This window comes from Eschscholzia californica, unplaced genomic scaffold, assembly GCF_041429995.1.
Source record: "Eschscholzia californica isolate CP2 unplaced genomic scaffold, dmEscCali1.0.p SCAF_2, whole genome shotgun sequence".
NCBI classification, from domain to species: Eukaryota; Viridiplantae; Streptophyta; class Magnoliopsida; order Ranunculales; family Papaveraceae; genus Eschscholzia; species Eschscholzia californica.
This window is the reverse complement of record NW_028238309.1, coordinates 7,996,472-8,018,616: the sequence shown is the minus strand read 5'-3', so window position 1 is coordinate 8,018,616 and position 22,145 is coordinate 7,996,472. Positions and strand designations below refer to the sequence as shown.

At 36.2% G+C, this 22,145-nt stretch overlaps 1 protein-coding gene and 1 pseudogene across 1 annotated transcript; one reads left to right on the top strand and one right to left on the bottom strand.

Moving 5' to 3' along the window:
• Positions 1–5,041: 5,041 nt before the first annotated feature.
• On the bottom strand, positions 5,042–14,556 carry LOC147555861 (L-ascorbate oxidase homolog). Its single transcript, XM_086663557.1, has 8 exons — positions 14,003–14,556; positions 13,794–13,903; positions 6,894–7,164; positions 6,660–6,762; positions 6,218–6,563; positions 5,768–6,133; positions 5,591–5,669; positions 5,042–5,494 (listed from the first exon to the last, which is right to left on the bottom strand). Exons 1-8 carry the CDS (start codon positions 14,141–14,143, stop codon positions 5,282–5,284), a joined length of 1,629 nt encoding a protein of 542 aa, XP_086519683.1. The 5' UTR covers positions 14,144–14,556; the 3' UTR covers positions 5,042–5,281.
• On the top strand, positions 9,230–9,985 carry LOC147555862 (protein DETOXIFICATION 33 pseudogene; annotated as a pseudogene).
• Positions 14,557–22,145: the final 7,589 nt, after the last annotated feature.

The window sequence follows — 22,145 nt, the reverse complement described above, 5'->3', positions numbered from 1 at the left end:
TAGAAAAAAAAATTTGTGACGAAAATTTTTAGGAGTACAAAATTTTAAAGGAAAATTGTGTGTTTTGCCAATTTTCTGGGGAAACTTCATCTCTAACTACCAATTCCTACCACCACCATTATTTTTCTCTCCTCCTCTCTCTTTATCCTCTCCCTCTCTATCTATTCTAGGGAAGGAGGGTGTCCCCTTCGCTAAAACGACGGCCTTTGGTTTGGGGAAATCCCTCTAAAATGTTTGTTGTGGCTTTGCAGGAAATCTTCCCAAAACAGATTGATGATCGGGCGAAGAGGACCCTCTATTAGCCAGAATAATTACAGATAGGAGGAGGAGGAGGAGGAGGAGGAGAGAGAGAGAGAGAGGAGAGAAATGATGATGGTGGTCGGAGGTAGAGAGAGGAACAAAAAATAGAAGTCGTAGGCTGGTAGTTTGCTTACAATTCTTACCAATAGAAATAGTCGTGGACGGTTTAAGAGAAAAAAAAATGTTCAAATTTTGACCTAAAACTTTGTATCTTGGAAAAATAATGTATTTGGAAAACACCATTAGCCAAAGAGAAATGCTAGAATCACAAAAGATTTTGACAAAACAAAATTCCCAGCTGATGTGGCGGTTGTGATTTTCATCTCTCAATGGCCTAGATTTGGTCAAAGTTTGAAATCACAGCCGCCACATCAGTTGGGAATTTTTTTTTGTCAAAATCTTTTGTAACTTTATCATTTCCCTTAGCCAAAAAGAAATATAAGTGAGTCAAAAAATGTGTTGACAATCTAATAGACAAAAGAAAAAAAAGAGTATGGGGTTCTACCTCATTTTCCCTGGAAGGCCAAATAATTCAGAAATATTCGTGGACCCTGCTTTACCATCCCATACTTTAACAGCCTTTGTTTCCTTTTCCTTTTTTTTCATCCTTTGTAATTAGTAGTAGCTTTGACATATCAAATTTAGCTCGCATATCAAATTTAGTAGTAGCTTTGACATTATGAGCAAAGCACAGACACCCGAAAACACGTAGGGTCGAGTAGTCTGGTGGAGTATCATATAAAACCTCATACGGTGACTTAAATGATAAAATTGGAGTCGGCATCTGGTTAATTAAGTAAGTTGCCGTTTTTAAACATTCACCCCAAAAACTGAGGGGGAGATTAGCTTGAAATCGCAAGGCACGAGCGACATCCAGCAAGTGTCGATGTTTGCGTTCAACGACCCCATTTTGTTGTGGAGTATGAACGCAACTGCGTTGGTAGATAATACCATTCGACTGAAACCAAGACTGTAGGTCCTTAGTGAGAAATTTTGTTCCATTGTCGGAACGAAAAGTCTGAATAGGACAAGTAGAGCTGGTTGTCGAATCAGAAGAAATGGACTTAATAGTCTTTTGATATTGTTTAATTGTGAAATTAAAGAAATATTCTAAATACTTCTTAGTCTCAGACTTGGACTGCATAAGGAATGTCCAAGTATATCTAGAATAGTCGTCAACTAAGGTGAGGAAGTATCGCTTATTTGTGAGCGAAGGAACAGGAAAAGGTCCCCAAATGTCGGCATGAACTAATTGGAAAGGAAAAGTACTAACGGAAGTACTTTTATGAAAAGGCAATTTAGATTGCTTGGCCATAGGACAAATTGTGCAGTCATGCGAGTAGTCAAAGCGAATAAAATCGAAACGCTTAGATAAGTGTTTGAGGCGATCCAAACTAGGATGTCCCAATCGTTTGTGCCAAAGGTCAAGCGGCTTATGGAGAGTAAGTGCTGAAGATTTATGGCGTAAAATATAGAGGTCGCCAACCTCATCAGCCTGTCCAATCAGGCGAGTTGTCAAAACCTCTGTAAAGACACATAGGGACGGTGAGAAAGTCGCAAGACAGTTTAAAGATTTACATAATTGTCTTACAGAAATCAAATTAAATTTGAAGTTAGGGATGTGATAAACATTTTCGATATGTAAGGAGTCGGAAAAAACTACTTTACCGATATGTTTAACAAGAAAGGTACTCCCATCAGGAATTTGAACGTAAAGTGATGGAGGAGCAAGTTCGTACGAACTAAAACATTGTAAAGAGAAACAGACGTGGTTCGAAGCACCACTATCGATAATCCATGAAGTAGGACGAATAGAGAGAATAGTTCCCGAAAAAAGTGTCGTAATTGTAGAGCTAGGGTCATCAGTATCTGTGGCAGGAAAGAGAATCGTTCTCAATGAAGGAGAAGGAACAGAAAACAGGAGTCGAAAAAATTTAGTGGAAAGACTCGAGAGAATAAGTTTTAAAAATCTTGTAAGTAAAACACAACGTACGACAATGGTCGTAGGATCATTTCTGAAAAGATAATCGTGGTTGGGAAAACCAGAAAAGTCAAAAATGAAGAAAAGTAGGAATAACAAAAGAGATTTAGTTACGTTTGACCTGAAATGCATTGTCGAAAACATATGTAATGAGAAAGTACTGAAAAGATTTGGAAGAAGAGACAACTCAAATAATGTTGTCATTATAGTCGACAAGAAAGTCATTGTTAAAAAAATGTCAGTGATGGATTGAAGAAACGACAACAAAAATAATGTTGTTGTGTTTAAAGTTGGCAAGAAAACTATTGTCGGGATGCCAAAAAATTGTATGATAAGTGACAACCAAATAGAAGGTGTCACCGTGATGGTCGACAAATGATGCATTGTCGAAAAGAATGTGTCCAGAATTGACACAAAAGATAACAACCAAATTGAGGTCGTAATTATAGTCGACATGAGATTCATCTATATAATGAATGTTAGAGTAAGAAACACAACGGTGTTGTAAAAAAATTGAAACCGTGGCAAGGAATGAACACAGTCAAAAGAATGTGTATTTGCGGCAACAATCAAACTGTTGCAAAAAAATGGTGACAGATCAAATGTGAAGTGTCACAAACCCCTTTGTGAAAATAAGGGGTGGTCGCAGGCCAGAAAGTCTGTGAGAAAGCAGGCCGAGAAATAGGCCGAAGGGAAAACTTAGGTGATTTCTAAATAAACTAGAGAGAGAAAGTGCGATTTGAATTCTATCGCAAGCTAGGTGAAGTCGGTTGTGAATCAAACCGGAAGAGGGACTAACAGTTGTCGGGAAGGGTGTGGAAGCCAAAGAAAAACCGACCAGATCGGTCGATGGTAGTTTCGGACGGTGAAAAAGCCAGAGAGAGGGTCGTTGGGACAAAAAATGGAGATCTCTCGGTGTCGTTGCAACAAGGGATGGTCTTGGCAAGGTAGAGTCTCCGTATGGGAGATTATAAGTCACTGTGATGAAGGAGATCAACAGTGGTCGTAGACGGAAAGAGAAAAAAATAGGGTTGTAACCGCAAGGACGAAGCTCTATGATGAACTTTAAAAGGCGGATTAACTTAATGGCGGGCAGTTCAGGTCTGCTTTGAGATTTGGTGGGAATATTCAATGTTTGAAAAAATCCAGGGAACTCGAGTGAATGGATTTGAGAAATCACAACCAAGTATAGAAATGGCCTTAATCAAACCATGAGATAACTACTGCACCTCCATTAATTTCACTAGTTAGGACTGTAAAAGACTTTTTTTTTTTTTTAGGTCTGGAGATGAAGAAATAATTGAAAACAAAATCACACCTAATTAGGTCTGATTCGAAGGGAAAAAATATAAAAAAAGTAAAAGAAAAAACTGACCTTTTGAAGTGGGATGATCGATAATAATAAGAAATTAAGAATCCTTGATCACTTTGTTGACGAATAACAAGTCCCGAAAAAAAACCTTATGCTCGTGATACCATGTGAAAATTATATAGTTGCACAAGAATAATAATTGAGATCAAAAGGTATTCTTTATTGATTATAGAAGATGTATTTATAGACTTTACATGAAGAGAAAATAACATAATTAGAAAGATATGAATGGGAAATATAATTACAAAGATAGAAATATACTAATCCTAATTACAAATAGTATCTAAGTATTTTGGAAGATTGTAGTGCCAATATCTTCTTTCCAAGATTACGTCATTAGTTTGAAATCACAGCCGCCACATCAGTTGGGAATTTTTTTTTGTCAAAATCTTTTGTAACTTTATCATTTCCCTTAGCCAAAAAGAAATATAAGTGAGTCAAAAATGTGTTGACAATCTAATAGACAAAAGAAAAAAAAAAGTATGGGGTTCCACCTCATTTCCCCTGGAAGGTCAAATAATTCAGAAATATTCGTGGACCCTGCTTTACCATCCCATACTTTAACAGCCTTTGTTTCCTTTTCCTTTTTTTTTTCTGCTTTGGAAAAAGGATTTATTCAGGTAGGCACCAAACAATGCACAACCTTAACAATGTAGTGAAACAAAAATTGGCAATAAATGAGCCAGGATGCAGGGAGTAGTGGTTGGAGACATTGGTGGACATGATAATGTCTATCCATGTTTGTGTTATTTTTTTTTGTTGAACCCATGTTTGTGTTATTGGTTGACGAATTTGAAATATCTTCGGTATTTTGTTATTCTTTTGAAATATTTTAGATGTCTACCCATGTTTGTGTTATTTATTAGTTTTTTCTTTTTCTGATGAGATGTGTTATTTATTAGTTGATGTATTTGTAATGTCTCTCCTATTAGAGTTATTTTTCGAGAAAGAGAGAAACATAATGGTAAAAAGAACAGAAAATGAGGTCAACACTTGGCCGTCCAAATGTTTGATGGTATTGACATAAACTTTAAAACCTAAAGGTCTCAAGTTCGATTCCTAGAGGAGGTGGAATAAAAAAAAGTTGCCGGCCCTCTGTCCTTGTATTTATTTATATACTCTCCTTTCTCTACCCTCAACCAGTTCTATCTTGTTTGCCAAATTACACCTGCAAGAGACGTGGGTGTTCTCTAGCGTCTTCAGGATGTAAATTGAAATTCCCAAGTGTTAGTTTCTTACTTTACAAGGAGGAGAAGCTTCATCTCTAGTTGTTGACTTGTTGGAGCCAAAGAAGGCCAGTATGAGAGTCCAAAGGCAACAAGTCCCAGCCCAACAGTTAGTTCAAATTGAAACAGCACAAGTTTAATCATACTAAAGGAGGCTTTAAGTGTTAATAATCCATAATGGGTAACCTTTATTAACTAGATCTGTTCATAATGAGTTACAAAAATAGCATCGAACAAAAATGAAACGATTCCTACATGGAAAAAAGACAAGAATAGAACAAATGCAAACAAAATGAAGTGAAAACAATGCATATATATGCCCATTGTTTGTTACTTCGAAATAATTCCTTGCATTTAAAGAAACTGTCACCCCTTCGTGACAAAATCTATGTTTAGCAACATTTAGAATGGTCTAGTATGACGTCCCGATGCTCGGCCACAAAGAAGAGCATTCTTTGGGATCGGATATTCATCCCTCCATGAATTTGAATAAGTGTATACACGAAGATAGAACTGCTGACCTAAATATTGTCGAGCCCAATTCTCCGACCTTATATTCCACATTCCGACATTGTCTAATGCAATGTAAATTGCAGTCCATGACTTAGGATAGACCTGCACACCAAAATCAAACACCACAAAAAATGTAATGAGATTTTGAGCTTTTAGATTAAGTTGATATAAACGAATACATTTTTCTTTTGTTCGTACCTGAGTGGTGCTTCGAGCAACTGTATCTCTCAAATTGTAACCTCGTCTGCTATTCGGTGACCATTGACCTCCATCCATCCTGCTCATCCACAAAACAATAGTCAATACCCTCACAAGCCACTATGAATTGTAAGAAGATATTTGATCTTGAATCTTTGTCAAGTCAATAGGTCTTACCCAACTACGAAAAACGAGTAGCCATCAATGTGCCATGACTGGACCTCATCTTCCCAATTCTCGAACACAATTTCAACAAAAGATCGAAAATCAGCATTCATGACAGAGGTCTGGAGGTAACCACCACCATAAGTGGGGTGATCAGGAATGCTATTTAGATTGAAGACCCCTCCGATCTTGAAGTAATCTGCAAGTTTCAAAGGCGTACTTGCCGGTGTATAGGATACACTATTGACAGCATATCTTTGTTTTCCATTGATTATAGGATCACTATTGCCGAGCCTGATTGTACGGGCCGGTGTAATCAACCCATAATGGTAAGAACCTTGAGGATTTGGTCTAGGCCCACTTGCTGTTAGATTATTCCTGATTGTTTACAGACAACGAACGATTTATAAGAAAACCAACATCTTAAGTAATTGGTTCGACAACGAAATTTAGGATAAGTACCTGATGGACCGGGCCTGGTTGAGGGACCAATCGATCTGAGTGGTAGGCCCACCAGGAGGAGGCCCAGAAACACTTCTATAAGAATTACTATAGTGCAGAACCGCGGTTGTAGTGAGAACAGGGCTAGTGAATCTTGACGAAACAACAACATAGTAATCCACTGGAGGTTGATCGGCCGTGACCAAGACAGAGTACGATTGTCCTAGATGAACGTCAAGTGAAGAATAGCTGTTTTGGAGAGTATGAGATCCTTCCACCTCAATCAACTTCAATTTGTGTCCTTGAATTCTGAAGTTTATTGATGTGGTTAGCCCGACGTTGGATATCCTAAACCGATATGTTTTACCTATCGAATGAGAGATCCAAATAATGAGATACTACGAACAAATGAAAGATATAAAACAACTAATGAGCTTCAAAATTTAGATCATATGAAAATTACCTTGATCGACTGTGAACGTATATCCATTCCATCCACGTCCATTGATGAGAAGCCCATCAGGGGAGGGAAGATTGTGGCCTCTGTCTAAGATAGTCCTCAAATACTGTACACCGATAAGAGTTCCATATCATTTCTTTGCTAAATAGTGTTGGCCTTTACACTTTGCGGCTAAGGCCGTCTTTAAAAAATTAAGATTTTTGTGTGCTTTCGTTAACAAATATTTGATTGACTTACAGTGTGACTTGTTTTGTACCAATCGCCAGCCAAAATAGTGAAATCACCCGCGGGATTAGGGAATGGAACGGGAATTCTTGGGCGGCTCCAAATGGCGATACCACCGAAACCTCCTGCAGCCTTGTGGAGACCAATCGATGGGAAGTAGAAGAAGCTACCGATTTGATCCTTCACTTGGAGAACATAGGTGAAGTTTTTACGCGGTGGAATTGGACAATTAGTGCCCACTAGCCCATCCTGCCACGAATTTCTCCTATGTTGTATACCATTCCTGCTCAAAAATGCTAAACCATAAGAATTATATATAGAACAAATGATGATGTTGAGTTTACTCTATGGATGTCTATGATATAAATGAATCCCCAAATACAACTTCCTTTCTGTCTTCATCACTTGGGAGTGTTCACAATAACTCAAACCCCATGTATATATTATTTATTACTGACTTCATGAAGTCATCTCACTTGTGGTATTAGGATAACCCAGAGTGTATTTTAAGAAGACAAGTAAAGATGAAAAATACATAAAACGTGTATATTAAGCTAATTTCAAGTTTTTATTTTTTTTTATGATACTGATCTTTTAAATAGGAGCCTTAACACAAAACGTGATCCGAGATAATATGAACATTAGTTTAAAACCAAAATGACCAAACTATCATTCATTTTATTTTCTGAACTATCAAATGACATGTTTGACACTAGTACTGATAGTATATGTAGATAACATGTCTAAATTTATAAAAATAAAAGTTAATTTGATCATTTTGATTTTAAACTAATGTTCATGTGGCCCAGGTCACATCATTATGTTGATTAATGGCATGCCACCCCATCTCTAGATTTTCTTTTTCATGACTAACCCATCTCAATCTTTAGTCATAAAATCGATCCAGAATTCAACAACCTTAAATCTCATCAACAACCCTCAACTAGAGCAGTTGCCAAGTCGGTTCCCACCCTTTGAATGTCGAGTTTATAACACAGGTTCATACCCCTTAATGTACGTTGACTTCCACACAAAACAACCTTAAATCTTAAAACACATTGCCTAAGCAAATCAGTAAATATTGGAAGTTGGAGTACAGTATTATAACTTGTTTGATGTTCTTAAGTAATACTTTTATGTAATTTACAGTACAAGACCTGCATAGCTAATGACACAAAAGAAAACTACCTGAGAAACTTGCATTTGTTTGGGATTTAACACTATGCAAAAGGTCAAGCTCACAAGGACTATTTGAAAGAAGAATGCTATAAAAACAGATATATAATATATGTATTAGCTGATAAATATACATGGTAACAGATGATTGGCACCCTGGCCTGATTTGTAGGCATCAACAGGCTGAGACACCTGTAAATCAGGTCTGTTAAGTTTGTGGCCATCCAACTCAAAACCAATTGGCAATGAGTGGAGAGGACCTATACTTTATATTCTTGGTTGCTAGTTACCCATTCTCCCATGTGGGACTATTCTCACACGCCCTCTCACGTGTGGCATTCTTTGAGCCTAACACGTGTGTTTTTTTTTTACGGCTGACGTGGAGCACGTGTGGCTTTTAAGCCTATCACGTGTGGGCCTAGCTCTGATATCATGTTAAGTTTGTGGCCATCCAACTCAAAACCAATTGGCAATGAGTGGAGAGGACCTATACTTTATATTCTTGGATGGCCACAAACTTAACATGGTATCAGAGCTAGGCCCACACGTGCTCCACGTCACCCGTAAAAAAAACACACGTGTTAGGCTCAAAGAACGCCACACGTGAGGGGGCATGTGAGAATAGTCCCACATGGGAGAATGGGTAACTAGCAACCAAAAATATAAAGAATAGGTCCTCTCCACTCATTGCCAATTGGTTTTGAGTTGGATGGCCACAAACTTAACAAGGTCAAAACTTCAATCAATTGTTAATTGAGTAATGTTGTTTGGAGCGAAGCGTCAAAAGCGAGAGAAAAGCGAACGAGTAAGAAGACGTCATCTGTCTTAGAAAGTAGAAATCACGTGAATATCAACAATTCTCAAGATATTACACTTAGGTCATCGGTTTATGCGTGTTTCGCTTTAGATCCCTCAATTAAGATATGATCTGGACCGTTGGCATCTCCAACCGTCCAGAACATATCCAAACAACACATATCACCCAACAGGCTTGTTATCTATCCTTTAAAACTTTACAGAAATCAACCATGAATGATTTCTTTCAATCTTCATCTTAGTTTCAACCCTTAGTCAAACAACAATAAAATATAGTAGTATTTTAAACTCACATTATAAATATCCCATCTATCATTTCTTCTATTCTCTCTGTATCCCTCTAATCTAGTTCATCAATGAATGATCCTGTTAGAACTTCATCAGTTCCTCTGTTACTAACAGAGAAAGAAGATGAATCAAAATCAACATTTGTCAAAGATGTTCGGGAAGAATTGATAATGATTTGGTATATAGCAGGACCAGCAATTTTAACATCAATTTTTCAGTTCAGTTTAGCCTTTGTAACTCAAACCTTGGTGGGTCATATCGGAACTCTTGAACTCGCTGCTGTCGGTATTCAAAATTTAGTCGTCAATGGAATTTCCTTTGGTATAATGTTGGGGATGGGAAGCGCATTAGAGGCATTATGTGGACAAGCATATGGAGCAGGGAAATCACAAATGTTGGGAATTTATATGCAAAGATCATGGGTCATTCTCTTAGTTACAGCTTTACCATTAACAATTTTAAATATATTTGCTACCCCAATTCTTAAGTTAATTGGGCAAAAATAACAGGAAAATTTTCGATTTGGATGATTCCACAGTTATATGCTTTTGCTTCAAATTTCCCAATTCAGAAATTTTTACAAGCACAGAGTAAAGTGATTGCTATGGCTTAGATTTCTTTTGGTGTTTTGATTCTTCATATGGGTTTGAGTTGGCTTTGTAAATTGTATATCAAAGCTTGATTTCAGTTTAGTTGGAGCTGCTTTTACTCTCAATCTTTCATGGTGGTTGTTGGTTATAGCAAAATTGGTTTATATCTTCTGTGGGGGTTGTAAAGGTTCATGGACTGGTTTTTCATGGGTGATGTGTGTTGTTTGGATATGATCTGAGGCCCACATCATATCTTAATAGAGAGACCTAAAGCGAAACACGCTTAAACCGAGGACCTAAGTGTAATATTTTGAGAATTGTTGATATTCACGTGATTTCTAGTTTCTAGGACAGATGGCGTCTTCTTACTCGTTCGCTTTTGGAGCTTCGCTCCAAACAGCATTACTCTTGTTAATTATATTCATCGAGGCTGGAACTAATAATTGTAAGCATAGCAACATATGGATACACTTTCGACTTTCAGTGTTTCTAAGTAGAAATTGAACCCCATAAATTTGGGCTTAATATAAATATTTAACTGCATCTCTTAACTAAAATTATGAATCAATACAAATAGAATGACTTGTGTCGAGGTGTCCAAAAGAAAGGGTATAGTTTTCTCCCCATTCATGTCACTAGGTTGTAAATTCCCGAAATTGTTTCTTAGTTTTCATCTTTAGAGGAAAACATCTTTAGGTTTTGGTGGCAAACTTAATCTTCCCTTCCATAAAAGAAATAAAATAACTCGACTACGAAATGATTACTTGTGGATTTCGAAATATTTGTGCATAGTCGAATACTGCTACATGTACCACCTTCTCTGACCACACGAAGTAGCAGTTACCTATCTCGTAAAAAGTATAACCCAATTAATAACCAAACATTTTTGTTTAGAGATTTTGCCTTGCAGTGGATGTGGAGTCCACATGAAGATGATCCACATACTAATATTTAATAAAGATGGGCATACTTTAAGGATCATCTTTACCAAAAATCATATCATTCTTAGACTTCTAACCCCTTTAAAACAAGGATGAAATTAATATTTGTAAGATAAACACAATCTTCAACATAACTTCAACTTTATATTGAGGGGTAAAAGTTTTATAATAATATAAATTGTGGTGAGAATGATGTACATGACAATCTGATTACCTCATATATAAGAAATTGACCCTTAGATCATTTCCGTGTGGACTCCAAAACCATTGCAAAGTCAAATCTATCAAAATAATTTTTCATAGCTTTACTCAATTAAGAAATGATAATCTATCTACCTATTAACCTAAAAAAGATTATAGGTTGTCTTTCATGTAACAAAGAAGTTCATGATCAATTCGAAGAGAATAACAGTTTAGAATTTCCTAAGACGCGACATTGGGATATATGATAGAACATAAAATCCTTTAATTTAAAAGTTAAACTAATGAAATTAATCGTTCCGTAAGGAAAGTTGAACCTTTACTTGTTAAAAGTAGAAAGAATTTATTGTTTAACATGTGTTTTTCAAAAAACATAATGTTACATAATAAATTCTTTCTACTTTTAATAAGTAAAAGTTTAACTCCTTATTCTTATAAAAATAATATATGATTAGTTACAAACCTAAAATCGATTATATGTTTTATTTAATGTAACAAAAGGATATAACCAATTCGAGGAACACAACTAAATAATTTAGAATTGGATTTTCTTGCCGTTAAGACACATGACAAGAAATAAATTCCTTTTATTTTAAATGGTACAATACTGAAAGGCCAATCAATAAGGAGAGTTGAACCTTGACTTGTTAAAAGTAGAAAGAATTTATTACTTAACATTTGTTGTTGGAAAAATTCGATGTTAAAGTCATAAATTCTTTCTACTTTTAACAAGTCAAAGTTTAACTCTTCATTATGATTAAAAAAACGATTTAGTTATAAACCTAGAACTGATTATAGGTTATCTTTAATGTAAATAAAGTCTATAATCAATTCGAAGAACACAACTGAAGAATTTGGAATTGAGTTTTCTTATGCCGCAGCTTTGGGGCATAAAGAAAAGTATCTGGGTTATAAAGATTTAGTCAATCAAGATTGACTTAGAGGGTGGATTAATTTTTTAGCCCAAAAATTTATCAAGTTTTCTCTTGCCTCCTAACCTTCATCTTCACCTCCCGTCGACCCATAGTACCACCACAACTTCCGCCCACCAAGATTTCGACCACCACAACTTCCGGCGACCACAACTTTCACCCACTGCCACCACCACAATTTCATCTTCATCTTTTGCCTCACTGTCTCTCTCCCTCCCTCTTCTTACTTCTTCCTCTTCTTCTCTCTTTTTTTCTTTTTTTCTTTTTTTCTTTTTTTCCCTCTTTTCTTATCTCTAAAATTAATCTTTTTCAATTAAGATTTTTCTTTTCTGATGATAGAGAACAATTCCATGGCCTCCTAGGTAAGACCGTTCTTGGATAATTCGTCCAACATCTTGGTGGCCTTGTTAATGAAACGGCCCGTCCTCATCTAGTGGGATACCGAATATCTCTTGGGGGTCTCTCGGGTCTTTAGGTTCTTCGATCACAGGATTCTTGTTGAATGGGTCGTAAGGAGGAGGAGAAATGAGTTTGCTCTTATTATTATTCTCAAAATCGTCATAATTGAAATCTGGAAAAGAGAGGGTGATGTTGGATTTAGAAGAGCTAAGGAATCTGTTGTTTGAGGAAAAAAAAAAGTGGGGCTATGAATTATTGTTAGAAGATGAGGAGGGCTTGAAGGAGAAGCGCTTAAGCAAAGATGAAGAAGCATTTCAGATGAGAGATTCCGTAAGGTGGATTACTGTTGTCAGTAAAATATATGGAAGAAGGAGATGGAAGGGCTATCTTCTTTTCTCTACTCTCTAGAACAAGACCCAACTACGTATCAACCAATTGAGATGCTACTTTCAAATGGAAGTCGTCTGGTTAAGGCGAGGTAACGAGAAGATGAAGGTTATGGTGCAAGAGACAACTTAGTAGAATTTTGGGTCAAAACAAAAATATGTTTCCCAAGTCAATCTTGATTGACTAAGTCTTTATACCCCATAGATTTTTCTTTATGCCCCAAAGCCCCACCTTTTCTTAACATGTGTCATCAGTCCACTCAGTAACGAAAAATAATTATTTTACTTGTTAAAAGTAAAAATGATTTATTACCCAACATTTATTATTAAAAAAACTCAACGTCGTGTAATAAATTGTTTTACTTTAAAAAAGTAAATGTCGAACTCATATCATGACAAAGAAAATATAAATCAACTACGATCCCAAAATTGATTGTAGGTAGTACTTAATGTAAAGCACAACTAAATAATTTAGAATTGAGTTTTCATAACATGTGCCATTAGGACACATGATAAGACATAAATTCTTTCTATTTTCGAATTGTTAAATGTTGAAATCAATCCAATTAGTAAAGAGAGTTGAACCTTTACTTGTTAAAAGTAGAAAAATTTATTACTCAACCTTTGTTGTTGTACGAACTCGATGTTAAGTAATAAATTATTTTTACTTTTAACAAGTAAAAGTTCAACTCTCTACTCTAATTTTCTCAAATTCAACATTTTTTTGTTAAAAATAGAAACAATTTATGTCTTATGATATGCCCTTATGACACATGTTAGGAAAACCCTTTACTAAACTAGACAAATCAAACCTTCTAATTCTTCCTTTCTTATTCCCCTCTTTATATGTAATTTGAGTTCTATAAAGAAGCACAATAAGCCTTCCAAGCAGTAGTAGTTCCCAAGGAACTCAAGTCATATTTTTTGTTTAAAACGAAAATTATGAAAAACTCTACTAAAACCGCCTCAATGGACCACCTCTTGAACCGCATGTGAGAGAAATCTTTGTTTCTATGTCATCTCACATGTTCAGTGACGACGTAGAAAGAGTAACAAATATTTTTTTCAAATGAGGTTCATCAGGGTGGCCGTTCAAGTAGACTTGTGTTGTAAAAGTATATTTTGGTCTAAATCTTGTGTTGAGACCCACTGTGAAAACTATTAAAAACAAATAGAAATTTACCATGAGATAAGGAAGGGTTCATTCAAGTAGTTGAAAACACTTATAATTAAGTTATCATTTGTCACTGCTTCAATCCTTGGTCCAGGAAATTGCCCATTTATCAATATCCCCTGTAAAAATCAATCTAACAAAAATTATATCCGATCTACTCAAACAAGTAAAAATGAGAACGATTTTCTCTATGTAATTGTGTTGTTTTGGTAATTTACCTGTTGTTTAACTCCAAGAGGGTAAATATCTCCATAAGTCACCTTCCATGTGTAGAACCTGTAAGGATCTTCACTACTCACACAAGAAAGAAGAAAGAAAATGGAGAAAAGAAGTGAACAGAGCACCCTTTTCTCTCCCATTTCCCCTTTCTTAATTACCTTCTTTCTACCTCAAGAATAAACAATTTTAAAGTTCTGATCTCTCTTTCTCTCTAAACTCTTATGTTGTATAGTATTGGTGGATGAGTAAAGAGAGGGAGAGATCTAGTGAGGTAAATTATGGGGTCATTAATGAAAGTTGCAGAGAGAATGAAGTAGTAGATCTACCCAATGTTTCTCTCTCTAAAACCCTCTTCCTGTTATGAAAGAGAGATTCAGGAGAGATGAAAATGGTGCAATGTTTGATATCAGCTTTATGAGAGACTTTACAGGCTTTTGTAAGTAAAGATGCCACTGAGCTGTAGAGAGAGTGTGTCAGTGAGAGTATGGGTATACGACAATACAATACTCCAAAAGCTCACCATTTTTTCTCTCAACAAAAAAAAAAAAAAAAAGCTCACCATTATCTTGTATGTCAGGCTAAAGGCACCTGTCAAATTGCTATTCGCACCCAAGAGCAGAGAATGACCTTAGTCAACCCCGTTTGACCCCACACAATTATTACCCGGGTGCAAAGGACACGGTCGACCTGTCTAAGAGCCACAGTAAGGGCTCGGACTCTGACCAATCCAAGGGTCATTTGAAACTCTCAGACTGGTTCGGGTCTGAGACAGTCCGGGAGTGTTTTAGATTTTTTTTTTTTTTGTTGAACTACCTCCAAAACTTCAACCACTAAAATCAATCAACATGATTTTTGTCTGTAATCAAGGTTGATTTGAAATCAGAATTATTTCCATGATGGTTTTATTGTCTTTCTCATTCTAAAATAAAGTTATTTCTCTCTCTAACTCCACGTTGTGGATCGATGACGATGGGTTTGAAGACAAATTAGTTTCCATGATGATGTGATGATGGTCATATGAAGAAGAAGAAGAAAAAAAAATAGGGCAATTAAAAGGGGAGAGGGGGACGCTCACCTTCCCTAGTAGGCGCACAATTCGTACTATGTGCTAATATGCACTTGGAAAGAATAGCAATTCTGCCAAGTGCCTTTAGTTGGATTCTTATCTTTTATGAAGTTCTATAGGCGCTCGGACTTACTTTTACACATGTTTCGTGTGACTTAGTATATGTTAAAATGGCGCTCAGATTTATTGTTATCAGTAAAAATGTGTTACTTCATATAATAATAATAATAATATCGATCTATTGTCGATGACAAGAAATTTTTAAAATGTTAGTAAAAATATGTTGATTTGTATAATAAAATAATAATAATAATAATGTAATATAATACTAAATGTTTTGAAAAATGTCCATAATCTACGGACTCAATGTCTGGAAATACCTAAACTCAATGCCGTTAAAAATGACCATATAGTTTTTTTGTCCATGAATCTCCACCAAAGGTTTGATCAAATGGTTTAAAAAACCAACCCAGTTACCCAAATTAGCATGTAGATGATTGAAACACTACGAATTAGACAAAATAACATTTTAAAATCTAACTCAAATCGATTAACTTAATTTATAAAAAAGACAAACATCACTTTACAAAGTGGAGAGATAGATCACTTCTCCGTCGAAAATTCCAAACTTACATAACTTTAGAGCTCTAAAGTCGTACATAACATGCTCCGTACCGTTATACCGGTTGTTGTTGGAGAAGATTGTAGGTGTAGTCTTTTATGGGCTTTTAGATCGAAAAACAATGTAATTCAACATCTAATTGTTTGAGGCTTAGATGTGTAGATGTATAGATTTTGTCATGTCATGGCCTCATGGGTCTCTCTCTCTCTCTCTCTGCCTATACCATTACGAGGAATACAGTATATTTGGATGGGTAGAAAATGCCAAAGTTCACGTGCTGTGAATACAACTAGAAAGGATGGATGCATTTTTTTTTTTTTTTTTTTTTGTTAAGAGTGGATGCATTTGTTCTTGAGGACAATCTTGATTAACTCTCCTTATTAAATGTTTGAATCTGTCTGTCTGTCGGATCACGGGATTATATCACATGGAGTATGGTGGTGATTGTGCATACAGATTACAATGGATGAAAAGAGAGACAATTTCACTTACCAAGTGAAAAACACAACCCTACAAAGTGAATGCCCCTCTAAAGAAACACCAAAATATCTCGGCTACCCGATGCGCAAGCATTTCCTCTACATAGATAGTGTTATGCCGATCGGTGTTTAATGTAATCAATACGAGTAATCCAAGATAAGCAATAAGATTAGTAAAGAACAATCAAGAACAAAACACAGAGATTTACCTGATTCAGTTGGTGAGACTTACTCCACGGCGACAACGGCGCGATGATTTCCACTATGATAAGAAAACAAGTTTACACAAGAGATTCGTGAGATTGTGCTACTGATATCTCCTTAGGGTTTAGTTTATATAGCCACTAAACCCTAATCCCACCGCCTCACCAACTCTCTACAACTGACTCTCTCTACAACCGGCATTATACACGGATAACACTAATCACCGACATAAGGCTAGCTTTCGCATCCCAGCTCTGTCTCGGAGTCCAGCTCTGCCTCACAGCCCTGCTTCGCATACCAGCTCTGTCTCAGTAATCAGCTCCGCTAATGGGTCCAAAATTCGACGCCGAGACCTTGTAAGCAGGTTGGCGGGGTCGTAAACCGGGTTCGATACCAATCCATATTCGAGTCACTTCTAACAGATAGCGAGGTTCACAAATTTGAATTACTTGACTAACTCATTAGAAGTAACAAATCACTAACTTACTTAAGGTCGAGAAAAGATTCTACACAACAAATTCACCTTCACTTCTTCATAATATTAATTTTCTAGTGTCAAGTATGAAAAACAAACTATAAAAAATATATGTTTAATCAGAGGATAAGACATAAACGCAAAAACCACATGCTCGTCACTATGGTTATATTGAATAATCAATCAGATGAGTACATGTACTACCGGACCCTAGTCAATCGGCATAAATAACCTTAAAATAATGTAGTTAACATGTTCAACTGTTTATATAAATATATTTATTACACCGACGAATTTCAAACCAATTTTCTACCTGCACTATGTAATATGTGTATTGCATTTAAAGTAACCCCACCCCACCCCACCCCACCCCACCCCACCATGGGTGATGAAATGAAGATTGATGAAAAATGAGACATGTCCAAAATGCTGCTTGGTTTAATATAGTACTTATTTCCATGGATATATATTGGGAAGTGTATGATGGTTGTTCGTTTTGTAATAGTCTAGGCAAGTGACTATTTGTTTTTTCTTGGTGCAGATTAGATCTTGGTTGTTGTGAGCTTTGGAACTCATCTAGTTCCAAAACCTTGGAAAACTAAATAGGAGGAAGGTAGAACACTAGGGAAAGAAATTACTCCATGTGTGAAGATAACTGCTTCCTATATAAAATACATCATCCTCCTCCTTGGTCTCTAAATTGAAGGTTTGAAGAAAAACTGGGAATTCAATCCTATAAGTCACATAACCTCTTAAACAGGGGCGTGAAAAAGTGAGGGGTGCGGGCGGTGCGGTCGCACCAGCCCCCCCTCTGTAAAAACTTTAAACAAATAATGTACTTATATAAAAAGAAGGCTGCTACTAAACTTACAAGCAAGTTAGGTTAGTTGGTCTATTAGACTATACTTGTCTTTTAAGGTGGAGGTGAGTTCAAGTCCCCTATGCAACTTTTGGTTTCTTTTTTGTTCCATGAGGGAAGAGAGACTTAACTTGGGTTATTAAGTTTTAAGGCCCAATGGTATTATTTTGTAGGCCCCCGCCAATAACTTTTAAGTTATCAATTTTTCTTTCTCTCCGCCCTCTTTAACGCTTCCTTCAATTTAATAGATTCCAATTTTTTCTTTGTGAATTAGTAAATTTTTTTTCTATTTTTCTATTTATCTTTAAGCAAAAGTAATCAATGTTTATTGTTGATGTAGACTCTGTAACCATATGTTCAGTTTGTTGTAAGAATACTATTATAATTCATATGATGAAATTGTGATTTTTTTTTTTTAGATTCATCAAATTTATTTTGAATCATTATTTGAACTGTATGAATTGTGTACTGTCTTATTGCGATATAAAGGGCTCCGGTTAAAATCTCGCACCGACCCCCCAGATATAAAGGGCTCCTAAAACGACCATTTATTTTGTTACTCAAACTAACAACAACATTCTCATCAAAAAAAAAAAAAAAACATCACCAAACTGATTTCTCTCATTTTTGTGGGGGACATGATAAGTTCTACTTAGGGTTCATTTATACATATGAAAATAATTGATGTGAAAACTTTTTTATTTCTGATGAGGAAGAAAACGAAGTTCTTCACGTCTGAATTAAGTTTTAATTGTTTGATTGGGTTGTAAGAAAGTTAGGAAGCGCCTTAAAAAACAACACAAATTAGAATTTTGATCTAGAACAATTAATTTGATCTAGAACAATTTATTTGGGTTCTGTAGCTTCATCTAACCCCAATACAAAATCTCAATTTTATCATGCCTGGCATGGTTTAAAAGAAACTTGGTTTAAGCTTCAACAAAACAACTAATTTGGTGATGAACCTTCTCTGATCATCTCATAAAACCAATTTGGTGATAGTTTTTCAAGATCTGGATTTTGAAAGAAAGAGAGAGCATATTTGGTCATGATAGCTTCAACAATACAATTGATTGTTCATGATAGCTTCAAGGTCGGTGTTTTGGTTTTCCAGTATGGGCTTAGCTTCAACAATATAATCGAGTGTTCCTGATAGCTTCAAGATTTGGGTTTAGGTTTTCCAATTTGTATTTAGCTTCAACAATACAGTTGATTTGGTCTTGATAGCTCTATTACAGATTAGGTGGATTTGAGAGAGATAGAGAGAGTAGATTCAGAGATGGAAGTGTCCACCCCTCTTTGATGCAGTGGTTGGACATTCACTCTTAAGCTTATGAGGTCGTGGGATCGAGTCTCAGTGGAAGTAGTTTATCATCGAGATTTATCTCATGTAATTTAGACAATAAATAAAGTAGAAGTAAAAATAGATGGACTTTTAGGCCCCCTAGGATGACCTTAAGGGTCTTTTTTTTTTTTCTGAATTGTACCTTAAGGGTCTTTATGCGACCTTGAAGGACCAAGATGTCTTAATTGGCGGTTATAGTATTAACTCAAATTCATGATGTTATCAATTACAGTCAAATGTAATAACTTTTGAAGTCCAATCTCAAAAAAAATAAATATTATTTGAAGTTGAACATCGAAATGCTAGATTCAACACAATTTGTTTTTTCTTTAAAAGTTGACTAAAAGAATGATCATTACAAGGCATTGGTACATTATGAAATGATAATATAAAAATACATTCTATCGGTAGGATCTCCATCTAATCTATCTTTATTTTTTTTTTTTTTTTTGAATTGGTAAGCGTGTGCCTCGAACCTTTGACCTCTAAGTTGGAAGACTTACCTCTTACCACTTGAGCCAAGGGTCGTTGGCAATCTATCTTTATTTTGTTTATACTCAAATTCAACGAATACTGGATTTGCACTTCTACCGAATCGAACCTAGATCTTCGTAACGAGGAGTAGGTGTCCAACCATTAAACAAAGAAGTGGTGGACGAATCAACACAATTTAACAAAAACTCATTTTTTTAAATGATAAAAAAATATACCGTACATTTAAAGACTCTTTTATTTTATTTTATTTTTTAGAGTTTCTTGTAAAACTTAGTTTTGCCCAACATCAAATACTAAACAATCTAAGTTAGCAACAAATAGTTGAGTACTAACATATTCATCACCTCCGAAGAAAGAACCAATGGCCCATTTGAATGGTAAAACCCCACGTATTTTTATTTTATATTTGATAGGCGGTCCTCTATTTGTTTATCGGCACATCGAGACCTTTGAGATGAGACACTGGAGGTAACCAGATGAAGTGGGTGCCACTACACTGGATCCTGTCCAAATTAACAAATTACATCGCCTGGATTACAATCAAATAAAAATACCTAGCCCTACAGCCAATAAAGAGGCTAAGTAGTGGTATCTTTCTTTCCATTACGAACGACACGCTTCGCCTGCTCCAAAGCGAAGAGAAGGCGAAAAAGCGCCGCCGAAGCAGCATGAGCAGGCTTCTATTGCTACGCAACAATAGAGCAGGATAGCATTTTGCGCCCACATGTTTGAATTTGAAGGTAAGGAGCTCGCTTGTTATACGGGATCCGACGCATCCAGCAGAGCGAAGCAGCGTTCCATTCTAATCGGAGGTGCCCCCAGAATTTTCCTCATTACTCATTTCTTCTATATTGTGGCAAGAAAAAGTAGAAGCACCAATTTTCTCAAGTTTGCATGAAAATTATTACATTCTCAACAAAACAAAGGAGGAAATGAAGGTCTAATCTAACATTCATAAATTGAATAAGCATTATTCAACCTGATTTTAGGACATCAACACATTACGTTGTGCTTGTCTCCCACATCTTGTCTCCCACATCCCCGCAATTCCAAGCCAAAATATGCATGTTTTTTCACCACAACGGCTCACACACACACAAAACAATGTCGGCTTTTTGCACTCTTGAGGCCTCAAATGCCATATCAACCCTTAAAAGGCCATTCTAATGGGCCTAAATCGTGTGAATTTTTTTGTTGTGCGAATCTAGATCCTTTTCATGTTATATCTATTTTTCACTTAATTTTAATAAAATTGGAACTTTATCAATTTGGTAGTTTAAAATCCAGGATATCTAGACAAACAACAAGGCTACTTGGTCCGGCAAACATCGCTCGAACAAAAGTTAAACATAGCATTTGCATAACGTCAAAACTCAATTTCAATTTTTGTTTGTGGGACATTTTTTGACGGATCAAGTAACATTTTCATTCAACAAACAAATCTAGATCATTTCACATGTTGGCAAAGTTGGCATTTTCTGCGGAGAACAAAGCATTTCAGAGTATTTCAAAACTCGGGAGTTGGAAGAGGAGATCAAAGTGGAAAAAAAGACGTGCAATTTCAAGCTTCATCGAGATCCACCTCAAGCTCAACGTTGACGGCGCTTACTCCATGGAGAAAGGGCTTCAGATGCCACCTTGGGAAACCATGAAGACATATTGTTGGCTGCCAGACTTGAAACTTTCAAAGCATATCCGACTATGGAAGTGGAAGACTAAAAGCCAAGGTCATCGTGCTAGGTCTCAACTTGGTAATATCTCTTACTAATAAAAGTATTTGCATAGTAGAAGGGGATGCAGAAACCATCATTCATGCTTGTATATCTGTATGTCTCTGATCGATGGATCCACTTGGAGAATTTGGGGACTAATACATTCATGAAGCAACAAGGGGGTTGGAGGACATGTCATTTTGCTACCCTCCAAGAGCCTCCCATAACACCAGTACTCGTTGTATCGCGTGGTTTGCGTTATCTAATAATTGTACTCATGTTTGGAATAGAGATAATGAGGGGTGCAACAGAGGATTTAAAGCAAGGATGTGCTAGCCTAAAATTACTATGAAAAGAATTCTACTTACGACGTATATGTACTTGCGAACTATAACTTAAAAGTAATTTTGTAACGAATATGGTATTTTTCTATGCTTCTCATATATCTTGGGCCTTAAAGGCTACACAAAGACCCCCTTAGGGGCATCCTAGTGAGCCTCATAGCTCATATATTCATACCTCTACTTTGTTTTTTGCCTAAATTACATGGGATAAATCTGTTGGAATCGGAGTCGATTTAGGATCGTTTCGGATAGTCAAACTCAAGATATGGACACACCGTTGTGTTCGTCTCTTTGAGCTCTTCAATTTAGAATCAACAATCGCTCAAATTCGATTTCGGATGAATGAAATATTCTCGATCGGAGTTTGACAGAGTTATGACTTGATTTAGGCGCTAAGTGGGCTCAATTCGGGATCATCCTACGGATGACGTTCAACCCGCACTTTGCACTCTCGATCCAACAGATTTTGCTAAACCGTCACTTCCAGAGTGCAAATCGTCACCAACAGTGTCCCAAATCCAACAGATATGTCCCTAAAGCA

Coding starts and splice junctions, on each gene's coding strand:
- LOC147555861 (XM_086663557.1), bottom strand. CDS start 14,143: ATGGGAGAGAAAAGGGTGCTCTGTTCACTTCTTTTCTCCATTTTCTTT. Junction 7,165..13,793: donor GAACCCTTCCTTATCTCATG/GTAAATTTCTAT, acceptor ATTTTTGAGCAG/GAATGGTATACAACATAGGA. Junction 5,495..5,590: donor TTGCTCGAAGCACCACTCAG/GTACGAACAAAA, acceptor TTTGGTGTGCAG/GTCTATCCTAAGTCATGGAC.